This window comes from Oryx dammah, unplaced genomic scaffold, assembly GCF_014754425.2.
Source record: "Oryx dammah isolate SB20612 unplaced genomic scaffold, SCBI_Odam_1.1 HiC_scaffold_29, whole genome shotgun sequence".
Taxonomy (NCBI): domain Eukaryota; kingdom Metazoa; phylum Chordata; class Mammalia; order Artiodactyla; family Bovidae; genus Oryx; species Oryx dammah.
Window position 1 is genome coordinate 105,818,310 of NW_024070213.1, and position 15,444 is coordinate 105,833,753.

The 15,444-nt window shown below is 36.3% G+C and overlaps 2 protein-coding genes across 5 annotated transcripts in view; both read left to right on the forward strand.

The window, feature by feature from the left end:
- The window catches only part of PPFIA2 (PTPRF interacting protein alpha 2), a 501,565-nt gene that overhangs the window by 213,903 nt on the left and 272,218 nt on the right, over positions 1 to 15,444 (forward strand). The gene's annotated exons all lie outside the window — the stretch shown is intronic.
- On the forward strand, positions 12,151 to 13,079 carry LOC120858436 (FUN14 domain-containing protein 1). Its single transcript, XM_040234495.1, has one exon. It carries the CDS (start codon positions 12,223 to 12,225, stop codon positions 12,688 to 12,690), a length of 468 nt encoding a protein of 155 aa, XP_040090429.1. The 5' UTR covers positions 12,151 to 12,222; the 3' UTR covers positions 12,691 to 13,079.

Sequence of the window (15,444 nt, forward strand, 5' to 3'; positions counted from 1 at the left end):
AGGAGTGGTAGCTGATGAGAAGTGTAAAATCTGTGTAAAATCGGCCATTTACCCAAACCTCTACTGGTTCATTTATCCCCTCTCTGGCCCTCTGCCCCCCTCCCACTATGGGAATTCATTTGGGTAAATGAGGTCCTGTTTTGAATGTCACTTATCCCTGGTTAAATAAAGCTTTAGTTAACTTTAGTTGCTTTAATCAGATTTAATCAGATTAAATAGAAAGACCTTGAAGTTAATAAAACTTTGGGAAGATAAAACTAGCTCCAAGCAATTGTGCCTTTATAGAAATGGAAAATGAGAGTATAAGGAATATGAAAGTAAGTAAAAGCATTAATATATGCACTGCGTCAGACCTTGGAAAACATTAGTGAAACAGAGTTTACTCACTAAGAAGAAGATGGGATTCTTAAAATACTTGTGATCTGCACTTTAGTAGAGATATGTTGACAATAAAATAAATTATCTACCAAGGGCATCTACATTTACCAGGAGGTATAAGAGGCCACCTCAGGGATCTGGGTTAGGTGAGTAAATTATCCAGAAAATGTTGGTTGAAAGCAGGAGAGGGAATCTAACTACAGTGCTCTGCATGGTCAAAGAGACAGTCTGAGAAAAGCTGATATATTCTTAGATGTCCTCAGTTCTAGTTGGGGCCACTCTGTGCTGTTCACTCTCTCCCTCCCTCGCCTCCTTTACTTCTTTGTCTTTTTTCTTGCAAGTTAGAGAGTAAAGGATTTAGAGACAGTGGCTAGATGGCCAGTGGGAAGGATTTGTGAAAAAAATTATAAAAGTCAGTCAAATGTCTAGATGCTGAATGTCATCTACAGCTTAATTGTCCCAGCAGAGATTTTTTTAAACCTTATATCACATCAAATAATTATTCTCTGTTGCTGATTTCTCTATAACTGTTTCAGATCAAACTTTGTATTTTCATCTATAAAGTACATATGTACATATTTAAGTGCTTTACTGGAAGATCCTTATTTTAAATTCTTTCTCCTTCTACTTTCCACCTAGGTTTTAGGGTCTGTGTTTTACAAATACTGCATGATTGATAAATTAGTATTTACTGATATTAAAAAAAAACATAAAATTGTCAAGCATTGGTAGGGAACCATATATGACTTTAAAAAATATTTATTTTTAATTTTCTCTAATGAAGTCACTCAGGGGAATATAAAAAGTCTTTAGCTGATATCTAAAAGTAATTTTTAATATGGTACTTGAGTAGTTTGGAATATACAATTAAACTCTATTTGTAAAGTACAATAAGAATCTGAGATTTAAAATTATAGTTTATGTGTAATATTAAATATCTGACTATGTTAGATTAAAATTTAGAAGTTATGCTGACTCAGTGAGGAGTGCTGGATAGATAATTCAGAATGGATGATACATTTACCTTGTTTCATGTTTCTCTTCAGCTAATCTGATGTGGAAATAAGTAAAGCTGTTAGCTTTGTCATAATAATTGATGATTTTTAAGTGCTTTGACATTTGATTCTTATAGTGTATTCTACACATGCTAAGATGCCTACTATATTTATAATACTCATATTTTCACTGAAGAGTTTGCTTTAACGATGTATGAAAATGAACTTGAGGAACAGATCTGAAAATCTGACTTTGCTTGTCTTTTATTACTTGCCTAATTTAGTGATGTGACTAAACAGCACACTTTGCTAATGCTTTCTTTCCTAGATGTTACCTTATATTATAGTACTGAGCTACAACAAAGAATACATGAGTTTTTCAAGTTGTGAGTCTTATAAGAGAACTTCAGATCAGTTCAGTTAAGTCACTCAGTAATGTCCAACTCTTTGCGACCCCATGAATCGCAGCATGCCAGGCCTCCCTGTCCATCACCAACTCCAGGAGTTTACCCAAACTCATGTCCATCGAGTTGGTGATGCCATCCAGCCATCTCATCCTCTGTCGTCCCCTTCAGGGTCTTTTCCAATGAGTCAACTCTTCTCATGAGGTGGTCAAAGTACTGGAGTTTCAGCTTTAGCATCAGTCCTTCCAATGAACACCCAGGACTGATGTCCTTTAGGATGGACTGGTTGGATCTCCTTGCAGTCCAAGGGACTCTCAAGAGTCCTCTCCAACACCACAGTTCAAAAGCATCAATTCTTTGGTGCTCAGCTTTCTTCACAGTCGAACTTTCACATCCATACTGGAAAAAACATAGCCTTGACTAGACAGACCTTTGTTGGCAAAGTAATGTCTCTGCTTTTGAATATGCTATCTAGGTTGGTCATAACTTTCCTTCCAAGGAGTAAGCATCTTTTAATTTCATGGCTGCAATCACCATCTGCAGTGATTTTGGAGCCCCCCAAAATAAAGTCCGACACTGTTTCCACTGTTTCCCCATCTATTTCCCATGAAGTGATGGGACCAAATGCCATGATCTTCGTTTTCTGAATGTTGAGCTTTAAGCCAACTTTTTCACTCTCCTCTTTCACTTTCATCAAGAGACTTTTTAGTTCCTCTTCACTTTCTGCCATAAGGGTGGTGTCATCTGTATATCTGAGGTTATTGAGATTTCTCCCTGCAATCTTGATTCCAGCTTGTGCTTCTTCCAGCCTAGCATTTCTCATGATGTACTCTGCATAGAAGTTAAATAAGCAGGGTGACAATGTACAGCCTTGACGTACTCCTTTTCCTATTTGGAACCAGTCTGTTTTTCCATGTCAAATAATGTGTGTGTATGTATATGTAGCCATTGGTGTCCATTGTCCTGGACACCAATTTTGAGTACATGTATTGTATTTCAGACTGGACTGTGCCAGAGCTGCTGAGGATGCTCTCATGTTTATTCATCTAGACAGCCTCTCTGGTCATTGATTATGGTGTTGAGTTGTGGGAACCGTAGCACCTGGTAACATGGCGTTTCTCTGAGGGCATTGTGGCTTGCCAAGACTACACAGGAAAAAGCAGGGAATTTCTCGAAGATGATCAGTTTCTCTAATCAACCTGAGTTGATTCAATATGCCTAAATCTATTTGTATGTCAGTTACTTTACTGCTCTTTGTTCTGATATCATGATCTATCATCTAAAGTTTGTTTCTTGATAGATATAAATTCTCCTTTGATTGCTTCAAGAGAAAACTTTTTTAATCTTTTGAAAGTCTGCTTAGCTATGATTTTTGTAGTTTCAATTTGAAGTTCAAAGTTCAGCAATGAACTTTTAGTCCTAGAGGTTCCCTCATGGTCTTCCCTAAAATAATTCTTAAAGAATGAAAAGCAACAAGAAAGTAATTTAATTTCCAAGATAGAAAAATGCACTGAAAATATTTCAAAACTTTGGGCCTTCTTAGTTGCACTCTTCTTTGGTGAAATATCCAGCTAGGAAGTGATGATTGAAAGATAAATATGATATTTTTCAAGGTCATTGAGAACCAGAATAAGACATTAGGATAGAACAATGATTTGAAGCAAGGAAATGTGAGTTTAGGAACCATTGTAATTGAAGAGGATCTTTGTCATAATATTGATAAGTTGTAGTTTATATTTCACACATTTGTCACTATAGTACTATTCTAAGTCAAAATTTTCTCACCCAATTTCATTCCCACTCAAAATTTTTACAGATTTTAAAATTAAGAAGTCGTGAAAGTAGTAAAAATTTTAAAGTAGTGAAAATCACTGTGGAAAGTCTATAACTGAGTACAATCTATAAGCCCTTATTGCTATGGATTTTGAGATCTGCTCAGTTGTATTTTTTGTTTGTTTTTAAATAAACTGTACCTAAAGAATAGGATAAAAAGGGACACACACTATTTAAAGAATATATGTATATATCTGATAGACCCTAGATTTATCTATGAAACTTGGAGGAGATTAGTACCTTTATAGAATACCCTTTTACATCAAATGTTGCATTATTTATAACAGTACCAAATTGAATACATATAAACATTTTGAACATTTTGATCAGTGCCCCTTCCATCTGGTTACCCACTGCATTTCATTCATTCCTTTCTTCAGCAAAGGCATTGGTGACATTGAATATGAAACTGAACCCTACTTTGCTCGGAAAGCTAAGTGCCCCTTCACAGCATTTCATACCAATGTTATGATACAAAGTTGAAATGTCAGCTACATTTTGGCCAAAACCAGATACGTGAGACATACACTATTAATAGAAAATTCTTAAGTGATATTTGATAAATGGAGACAACTTTATTGAGATAAAGGGGCTTTTGCTTCTTTTAGTGAGAAGCTACTTCTATTAATATGTTGAAATAGAGGAAGATTCAGATAACAAACTTTAAAACTTTCTAAGGCATACTGCTAAAGATAGGAGGTTTGGGGATGAGGAAAAAAAGGAAGCAATAGGCATAGTTCATGCTTTGATAATTTCATCATAATATTAAGAAACTGCTAATACTTGATACCTAAAATTCTAAAAATAAAATAGTGTATCCAAAAATATATATTTTATTAACTAGGTATTCACAAAGAAGCTGGATTTTCTTTTGTACATAAAATAAAAGGAAATCCTAACTGCATAGCATCTTGTGTGTTTGACTATTGATTTCTTGCATTTTTCACCCAGTGTTCTTTTAGTTGCAAGCAACAAATGTATGTGAACTAGATCAAATAACAGAGAATATTAATTATAAAGTGTTAAAGGACCTCACAAAATCCAAGGATAGGAGTGAAAGGATTAGCTGACTCAGAACCAGCAGAATGAGCCAGTTCAGGCTGGGAGCTGAGCTGCATGAACAGTCTCTCTGGGACTGCATGAATATTATCTCACTTTCTTTTTTATCTCTAAAAGTTGGCTTAGTCATCAGTTTGCACAAGTCTGAAAATATCCACCCCAGAACCTAACGATACAAACTCTTCCAGGTATAAAGTCTACAGCTCACTAGTAACAATCTCTCAATCTCTAATGTGATTGGATTAACTCATCTGTTAAAGCCAGACCACCCAAGTCATATAGTCTGTCCAGCCAATGTCCTAGCTGCATTTATTTCAGAAGATTATTTTTATCCAATTAATTGTAACCAAAGGTTGTGGTTGGGAAGACATTAAAGATAATGCTGACTATTTCAAAAACTGAGCAACACAGTTCCCAGGAAATGTTTCTATTATGTTTATTTTTTAAATTAACATTCATAAATCTGTTATTCCCAGAAGTGATATTGTAAACCTGGAGTTTATCTCTGAGTTTCTTTCTAATTTTCAATTTTTGTTGTTCTCATTATTTCTTACCAAATTAGTTATTATCGTAGCCCTTAAAATCACCTCCTTGCCTCCAGTCTTGGTCCATTTCAGTCTTACTCCTCCTGTGTCATTCTCTTTAAAAAAACCAAAACCAAACAAACAAAAAAAGCCCTTCAAAACTCCCCAGCACCCTTTGGAAGAAATCTTCCCTTTCATATCCTAAAAGATATGTGGGAATGAAGACCTTCTTCCTTCCTATCTCATATCTTCCCATATCCTTATATTCCAGTATGTCAATCATCTGATCACTTGCTGGTTGCCAATTATTATCTTCTTCATCATTTCTATGGTTTTTGTTTTTCTGCAGTTTGACTGATTGAGTCATAACCTACGTTAACTCATTATTCAGAATTCCATCTAAACATTAACTCATTGTGAAAGTCTCTGATTCTTTGATGGTGTATTTTTCTCCCTTTTCTGTGATGTCATGGTATACTCTACTTACTCTATCATCATATTTTTTCTCTCATTTTATTATCTTTTATCTTTGTGAGAGTTGGACTATAAAGAATGCTGAGTGATGAAGAATTGAAGCTTTTGAACTGTGGTGTTGGAGAAGACTCTTGAGAGTCTCTTGGACTGCAAGGACATCCAACCAGTCCATCCTAAAGGAAATCAGTCCCAGTATTCATTGGAAGGACTGATGCTGAAGCTGAAATTCCAATACTTTGGTCACCTGATGCAAAGAACTAACTCATTGGAAAAGACCCTGATGCTGGGAAAGATTGAAGACAGGAGGAGAAGGGGATGACAGAGGATGAGATGGTTGGATTGAGTTTGAGGTTCTGGGAGTTGGTGATGACAGGGAAGTCTGGTGTGCTGCAGTCCATGGGGGTCACAAAGAGTTGGACCTAACTGAGCAACTGAACTGAACTGAGAGCCTTGTTGAATCCCAGGCACATAGTAACTAATTACTCAACAGGCATTTTTTAATGAATAAATGTTATAATACTATTTATGTCAGTGTGATTTGCTGGCATGGTTTCTATTTCCTAGATATTAGAAAAATGGAAATTTCCTCTTGAGAAAGGTGAATGATAGAGTACAATAATAATATTCTATTTTATATTTTTATTTCCAAAGAATTATAACTAAATGATCTCTAGTAAGTTTTCAACACTAAAACATTGGCATAATAGAAAAATACTACCTTTTTAGGGTTTAATACTAACATCAGTGTTTTTGTTTTTTTTTAAATCACAATTATGGCTATGGTAAATCAAAGTTCCCTTGGTATCTCTAATTTTCTTGAAGAGATCCCTAGTCTTTCCCATTCTGTTGTTTTCCTCTACTTCTTTGCATTGATCACTGAGGAAGGCTTTCTTATCTCTCCTTACTTTTCTTTGGAACTCTGCATTCAAATGGGTATATCTTTCCTTTTCTCCTTTGCCTTTTGCTTCTCTTCTTTTCACAGCTATTTGTTAAGACCTCCTCAGACAACCATTTTGCCTTTTTGCATTTCTTTTTCTTGGGGATGGTCTCGATCCCTGCCTCCAGTCCAAACCTCCGGTCATGAACCTCTGTCCATAGTTCTTCAGGCACTCTGCCTATCAGATCTGAACCCCTCAGTCTATTTCTCATTTCCACTGTATAATCATAAGGGATTTGATTTAGATCATACCTGAATGGTCTACTGGTTTTCCCTATTTTCTTCAAATTAAGTCTGAATTTGGCAGTAAGGAGTTCATGATCTAAGCCATAGTCAGCTCGTGGTCTTCTTTTTTCTGAATGTATAGAACTTCTCCATCTTTGGCTGCAAAGAATATAATCAATCTGATTTCAGTATTGACCATCTGGTGATGTCCATGTGTAGAGTCTTTTCTTGTGTTGTTGGAAGAGAGTGTTTGCTATGACCAGTGTGTTCTCTTGGCAAAAACTATTAGCCTTTGCCCTGCTTCATTCTGTACTCCAAGGCCAAATTTTCCTGTAACTCCAGGTATTTCTTGACTTCCTACTTTTGCATTCCAGTCCCCTATAATGCAAAGGACATCTTTTTTGGGATGTTAGTTCTAGGAGGTCTTGTAGGTTTTCTTAGAACCATTCAGCTTCCTCAGCGTTACTGGTTGGGGCATAGACTTGGATTACCATAATATTGAATGGTTTGTCTTGGAAACGAACAGAGATCATTATGTCATTTTTGAGACTGCATCCAAGTACTGCATTTTGAAATCTTTGAAATCTCCCAGCAATCTTGATTCCAACTTGTGCTTCATCCAGCCCAACGTTTCCCATCATGTACTCTGCGTATAAGTTAAATAAGCTTAAATAAGTTATACATAAGTTAAATAAGTTAGAAGAAATGGAGTAGCCATCATAGTCACAAAGGGTCAGACACGACTGAGTGACTGAACTACACTGAACTGAAATCAAAATTACGTTTGACAATTACACTTTAGGCTTATGACGAAACTGATACAAATGAATTTGAAGCATATTAAAACTAAGAACCAAATAAACAGTTATAAGTCTCAAGTATATTTCTGCTGCCCTGACTTCCACAGAGCCATACATAACGTATATATCCAGCCGCATACCTTACATCTCTACTGAGATGTCTAAATATATACCTCAGTTCAGTTCAGTTACTCAGTTGTGTCTGACTCTTTGCGACCCCATGAATCGCAGCACGCCAGGCCTCCCTGTCCATCACCAACTCCCGGAGTTCACTCAGACTCATGTCCATCGAGTCAGTGATGCCATCCAGCCATCTCATCCTCTGTCGTCCCCTTCTCCTCCTGCCCCCAATTCCTCCCAGCAACAGAGTCTTTTCCAATGAGTCAACTCTTCACATCAGGTGGCCAAAGTACTGGAGTTTCAGCTTCAGCATCATTCCCTCTAAAGAAATCCCAAGGCTGATCTTCAGAATGGACTGGTTGGATGTCCTTGCAGTCCAAGGGACACTCAAGAGTCTTCTCCAACACCACAGTTCAAAAGCATCAATTCTTTGGCACTCAGCTTTCTTCACAGTCTAACTCTCACATCCATACATGACCACTGGAAAAACCATAGCTTGACTAGACGGACCTTAGTCGGCAAAGTAATGTCCCTGCTTTTCAATATGCTATCTAGGCTGGTCATAACTTTTCTTCCAAGGAGTAAGCATCTTTTAATTTCATGGCTGCAATCACCATCTACAGTGATTTTGGAGCCCAAAAAATAAAGTCTGACACTGTTTCCACTGTTTCCCCATCTATTTCCCATGAAGTGATGGGACCAGATGTCATGATCTTCATTTTCTGAATGTTGAGCTTTAAGCCAACTTTTTCACTCTCCTCTTTCACTTTCATCAAGAGACTTTTTAGTTCCTCTTCACTTTCTGCCATAAGGGTGGTGTCATCTGCATATCTGAGGTTATTGAGATTTCTCCCAGCAATCTTGATTCCAGCTTGTGTTTCTTCCAGTCCAGCATTTTGCATGATGTAGTCTGCATAGAAGTTAAATAAGCAGGGTGACAATATACAGCCTTGACGTACTCCTTTTCCTATTTGGAACCAGTCTGTTGTTCCATGTCCAGTTCTAACTGTTGCTTCCTGACCTGCATATAGGTTTCTCAAGAGGCAGGTCAGGTGGTCTGGTATTTCCATCTCTGTCAGAATTTTCCAAAGTTTTTTGTGATCCTCACAGTCAAAGGCTTTGGCACAGTCAATAAAGCAGAAATAGATGTTTTTCTGGAATTCTCTTGCTTTTTCCATGATCCAGCTGATATTGGCAATTTGATCTCTGGTTCCTCTGCCTTTTCTAAAACCAACTTGAACATCTGGAATTTCACAGTTCATGCATTGCTGAAGCCTGGCTTGGAGAATTTAGAGCATTACTTTACTAGTGTGTGAGATGAGTGCAATTGTGAGGTAGTTTGAGCATTCTTTGGCATTGCCTTTATTTGGGATTGGAATGAAAACTGACCTTTTCCAGTCCTGTGGCCACTGCTGAGTTTTCCAAATGTGCTGGCATATTGAGTGCAGCACTTTCACAGCATCATCTTTCAGAATTTGAAATAACTCAAATGGAATTCCATCACCTCCACTAGCTTTGTTCGTAGTGATGCTTTCTAAGGCCCACTTGACTTCACATTCCAGGATGTCTGGCTCTAGATGAGTGATCACACCATCATGATTATCTGGGTCATGAAGATCTTTTTTGTACAGTTCTTCTGTGTATTCTTGCCACCTCTTCTTAATATCTTCTGCTCCTGTTAGGTTCATATCATTTCTGTCCTTTATTGAGCCCATCTTTGCATGAAATGTTCCCTTGGTATCTCTAATTTTCTTGAAGAGATCTCTAGTCTTTCCTATTCTGTTCTTGTCCTCTATTTCTTTGCATTGATCTCTGGAGAAGGCTTTCTTATCTCTTCTTGCTATTCTTTGGAACTCTGCATTCAGATGCTTATCTTTCCTTTTCTCCTTTGCTTTTTGCTTCTCTTCTTTTCAGAGCTATTTGTAAGCCCTCCCCAGACAGCCAGTTTGCTTTTTTGCATTTCTTTTCCATGAGGATGGTCTTGATCCCTGTCTCCTGTACAATGTCATGAACCTCTGTCCGTAGTTCATCAGGCACTCTATCTATCAGATCTAGGCCCTTAAATCTATTTCTCACTTCCACTGTATAATCATAAGGGATTTGATTTAGGTCATACCTGAATGGTCTAGCAGTTTTCCCTACTTTCTTCAATTTCAACCTGAATTTGGCCATAAGGAGTTCATGATCTGAGGCACAGTCATCTCCTGGTCTTGTTTTTGTTGACTCTATAGAGCTTCTCCATCTTTGGCTGCAAAGAATATAATCAATCTGATTTTGGTGTTGACCATCTGGTGATGTCCATGTATAGAGTCTTCTCTTGTGTTGTTGGAAGAGGGTGTTTGCTATAACCAGTGCATTTTCTTGGCAAAACTCTATTAGTCTTTGCCCTGCTTCATTCCGTATTCCAAGGCCAAATTTGCCTGTTACTTCAGTTGTTTCTTGACTTCCTACTTTTGCATTCCAGTCCCCTATAATGAAAAGGGCACCTTTTTTGGGCCTCAGACATCCTCAAAGGAGGATTTTCCACCCTCAAGCCTGTGTACTTCTAGCCATCTCCATTTCAGTAAATAACATTGTCTCTTTCAGATTCTTCCAAAACTCTAGTATTCAGTTTTTCCTTTTTAGGATTCATTCTTGATCTTACCCTTTTGCTTGTGTATACCTCATCACCCAATTCTCAGTGAAAATCAGCACATTCTGTCAACGTTACCTGATGTCATACATCCAAATACTCTAATTCCCTTCCAGCATAAGACAATGTCACCTCTTCAGTGAAATAGAATAGCCCTTCAGCAGGCCTTCCATGCTTCCATTTTGTCTCTCTACCATAGCAACTAAGATGGTCTCTTAAAATATGTATCAAGTCTCCTATGTTCCATACTTGAACCCTCCAAGGTTTTCCAATGTACCTGGTAGAAAGAATTCTTCACATCCTGACTCTGGCCTACATAGTCCTCCCCTCCTATGCTCATGCATGGTAGGAGTGCTCTGCCCCCAGATTTTTGACTCCCTCTTAAATGACACCTCCTTACCTCCTTACTCTTACCTTCCCTGGTCAAGAGTTCAATTTGTGTTTGTCTCATCATACTGTGATCCACTTTCTTTTAATATACATTACTATGTAAAATAATATGCATTATGATTATTGGGTTTTTTTGTTTCATTCCCACCCTTCAAAAATATCTAGAGAGACATGTAGAAAATATTTATTAGATGATTATTTTAATTTTAAGAATTACTATTCATTGGTTTAAAGTTATATCTCTCATTTATAAACCTTAAATTTTAATTGGCAATCATATTTTTCTGCTCATAATTCTAGCAAATTTTAACATTCACCTTTGCAGATCTTTGTTAAATTTATATGTTGTCATTTACAAACTTAGTACCTTTTTATATTTTGGTTTGCATTTGTACAGTGAATACCTTAATTTCTCTTTAATGGTTTAAATTATTTGAAAGATAACATTATAAATTGCTTAAATTACACTTTAATAAGTATAATATATGCAAGTCTAAATTTCCTTAAATATTTTAATATTGCAAACTTAGTAAATATTTTACTTAAAATAACAATTCTAACTGACATAGAATTGGAAATAACCTTGGTCACCATTGTAACTAGAACAATCTTGTTACATAGATAATTTTTCTCGGTTTCTATTTCCATCTCCCTCTTCCTCTCTCATCTCCATCTATACACCTATAACTGGAATAAATATACAGATTACATTCTTCCTAGAGGTTAGTCCTTCTTGGTAGACTATTGGATTGGGATTTAGTACTCTCATTTGACCTCCCATTTTTTTTCTCTCCTTCTCCCCACTTTTTTTTTGTTTTTTAATGCCTTACTCATTATTTTAGAATTGTAAAATAAAACACTAAGAATATTATATTGAAAATAGGAAAATATAATTTGGAAGAAATTAAGATGTTAGCTCATCACCTGATGTTGGAAAGGAAAATAAGATATTAGCATTAGGCTCAGAAGTCTTCTTTGACTGTCTGGAGAAATCTATAACAACCTCATTTTTATATTTTGTTTCTTAAATATTTATTTATTTTTTTATTATAAATTTATTTATTTTAATTGGAGGCTAATTACAGTATTGTATTGGTGTTGCCATACATCAACATGAATCTACCACGGGTATACACGTGTTATTATACAGAAATGTTTTCTTTGTTAATGATGTTTATTAAAATGAAAATAATTCTCATTTTGGTGGTCAGTTTTTTTTTTTTTTTTTTCCCTCTGAGACATTGACTCTACTAGTCTGTGCCTTCTTTGTTTTCAGATGAGTTGTTCTTTGTGCTGAGAAGAAAATAGTTTCATGAATGAGTTATAAATGAAAATGATTTCTTGCATGTCTTCTTTTAAAACTGGAACTCTTGGGGCCTAGAGCGGTTTTTAAAGTAGGGGCGAGAGGCGGGCGGGTTGGGACCGCCTCAGTACAGGCCGCCGGCGGTATCATGGCGACCCGGAACCCCCCTCCCCAAGAATATGAAAGTGATGATGATTCTTACGAAGTGTTGGATTTAACTGAGTATGCCAGAAGACATCACTGGTGGAATCGAGTGTTTGGCCACAGTTCCGGACCTATGGTAGAAAAATACTCGGTAGCCACCCAGATTGTAATGGGTGGAGTGAGTGGCTGGTGTGCGGGATTTTTGTTCCAGAAAGTTGGAAAACTTGCAGCAACTGCAGTAGGTGGTGGCTTTCTTCTCCTTCAGATTGCCAGTCACAGTGGCTATGTGCAGATCGACTGGAAGAGGGTGGAAAAAGATGTAAACAAAGCAAAAAGACAGATTAAGAAACGAGCAAATAAGGCAGCACCTGAAATCAATAACATAATAGAAGAAGCAACAGAATTTGTCAAACAGAACATTGTGATATCCAGTGGATTTGTGGGAGGCTTTTTGCTAGGCCTTGCATCTTAAGAATATGAATGTTCTATCACAGTGAAGTCACCTCTGAGAAGAGAAGTGGTGGTGACAAGATGGTCTCATCATTACACATTGACAGATTCTCCAGGATGACAAGAAACAACTAGCTGGACAATACCCAACTCACTGCTTAGCATTCTGCCATCTGAAATTTAGCAGACTAGTATCTGCTATAATATAACCTGTATGGTATGTGGATAATAGTATCCCTGAGCAAAACATGGCTTCCATTATTTTTTAAGAATTTGTGTTTGTTTAAAATTGGCCCTATAAAACACTACTATTGGATGTAGATATGGAGAGAAAATGAATTGTTGGATGTATTCCCCAGTAAAATATTATCCTCATTTTATTTAAATAAAATGTTTTCCATTGTGAAAAAATAAAAAATAAAATAAAACTGGAACTCTTGATGCAATGCTTTAATTTTAGAAATAATACAAAATTGGAATATGATCCATTTTACTGATGTTGAAAAATACCACTAGTTTCTTTTCATAGCTATTGTTATAAAGTATGTTTTTTACACTCATTGGTTTCTGTATAATTTTAGAGTGCACAATGACTGATTTATGTGTAAAATATAATTTCATGCTACTGATTCTGTTGTGTGGGTAAATTCCACAGTCCCATGAATCTGAGAAAAATAAAACTTGGCTTTAGTGCATTTCCTCTGCTGCTGATTATAGAGATAATTATGCTGATGTTGCTCTGGAAGTACTTTTAATCATGCTTTTGGTAGCTGCGTTGCTGTATAACATTTCTGCTTACTTATTTGCAAATTTGTGAACTTAAATTGTATTTTGTGGGCATAGACAGTTATAAGTCACTACTGCTTAGGGCTGAACACATAAGTACCCAGTAATTTGAATGGAATGTAGATTCCCTCTCCTTGTCAGGAACTCATTTTTATTTCACCCCACAGAAGTTATATTTGCCTGCTTCCACTTATAAAAAAAGCTCTGTTTAAAATAAGCTCTGGCTCTAGAATATATGAAGTATGTATGAGAATTATTTTCAGTAGAAAGCTGATGTTTTATCTAGTTCTGCTCTTTCATTTTACCTAGTCTTTTGTAGAATCTGAATTCCTGTTACCTATACCATTTTTTGACTTCTTAATCCTTTTCAATCAGCCTGTGTGTTTTAGACTGTACCTTGACATCCTCTGTCTATCAATAGTGGCTTTCCTAATTCTTGCTTACTTGATCAATGGTTCTCTCTCATTTATTCAACAAAAATTATTGTGTGTTTACAAATGGCCAAGCATTGTTCTAGGACCTGTGATACTGAAATGAAGAAACAATAGAAGCTTCCTTTGTGGAGCCTACATTCTAGTGAGAGTGACTGGTGATGATGACAAATATATAAATAAAATATAGAGACTATCAGATGATCATTAAGCACTAAAGAGAATGGTGAAGCAGGGGTGCTGGAGGTTTAGGTAAGGCTAATCTAAGAATGTTACATTTGGACATGAACTCAAAAGAGGTGAGGAAGGTACTGTGCAGATATTTGTGTGTGTGTGGTGTCACTGTGTACCTTGTCAAAAATAAGTTTTGGTCAAGAGGATTTAAGAGGGAATAGCACGAGTGTAGGTAAATACCATGAGTAGAGACACTTTTTAAAAAGAATTTTATTCTAAAGGAAAGTAAAAAAATGGTAGGAGTAGGTAGAAGGAGACAGAAGGATAAATAAAGCGTCTTTTAGGATGGAAATTATCCAGTGAGAAGAGGAAAGCAATGATGCGTTAGATGCGTAATTCTGGGTAATTAGTCTGTTTTCATGTAGTACTGACACTTATTAAGTTTAAATATTAATTATCCCAGTTCCTATATTATGGTTAAAAAATAGATCAAGACTCAAACACTTTGACCATATAATCTGCATGCATTTTCTTTCAAAACTAGCAGAATTTCCCATCAGTTTTGCTATTAGATCAATGCCTTGGTTTTAATCAAAGGCTAATTTAAATTTTTGTGGAAATTCTTTAATTTAACCATTAAGTCATACTCCCTTCTAGAAGCATAAGTATAATTTTATTATTGGAATTCAAAAATATGAATAACTATTTAATTTAAAACAGATATAAATCATATGTAGCCTAAACTTATGCAGAACCACTTGAGTATGAAGAGCTAGAGGTAAACACTATTAAGAAATTAAGCATATTAAATATTTTAAAGTATCTGATATTGATTATTTCTCGTTATATAGCAACATGAACATAAGAAATGCATTATTTTCTGTTTACATTATCATATGAGGACTGTATTAACATGTCAAAATTATCAGTTCATTTATTTGATATTCCATAAACAACTAGTCAAATGACTAAATGTTTATATCAAGTCATAAGAATATCATTTAAGAAACTGTAAATATGTTAAAGGAACGAAATCTCATCTAAGACTAGTTTTAAACCATGAAGAGATTTACCAGTAACTCATCCAAAAATATGGAGAAGGAAATGGCAACCCACTCCAGCGTTCTTGCCTGGAGAATCCCAGGGGTGGGGGAGCCTGGTGGGCTGCCGTCTCCGGGGTCGCAGAGTCGGACACGACTGAAGCAACTTAGCAGCCTGCAAAAATAAGGTAGGATTCATCACTAGGTGGTACAGTGCTTCAACTATGTCATCAAGAGCACAGTTTCATGTTTCTCTGCTCAGCCCTCCAGAAATGTCATCACCATCCCCAAACAGGCAAATCTCACAGCCAAAAGTTATCTTCCATTAGCAAGCAGGACCACATG

Excerpts from the sequence above, each read along its gene's own strand:
- LOC120858436 (XM_040234495.1), top strand. The coding sequence starts at position 12,223 with ATGGCGACCCGGAACCCCCCTCCCCAAGAATATGAAAGTGATGATGAT.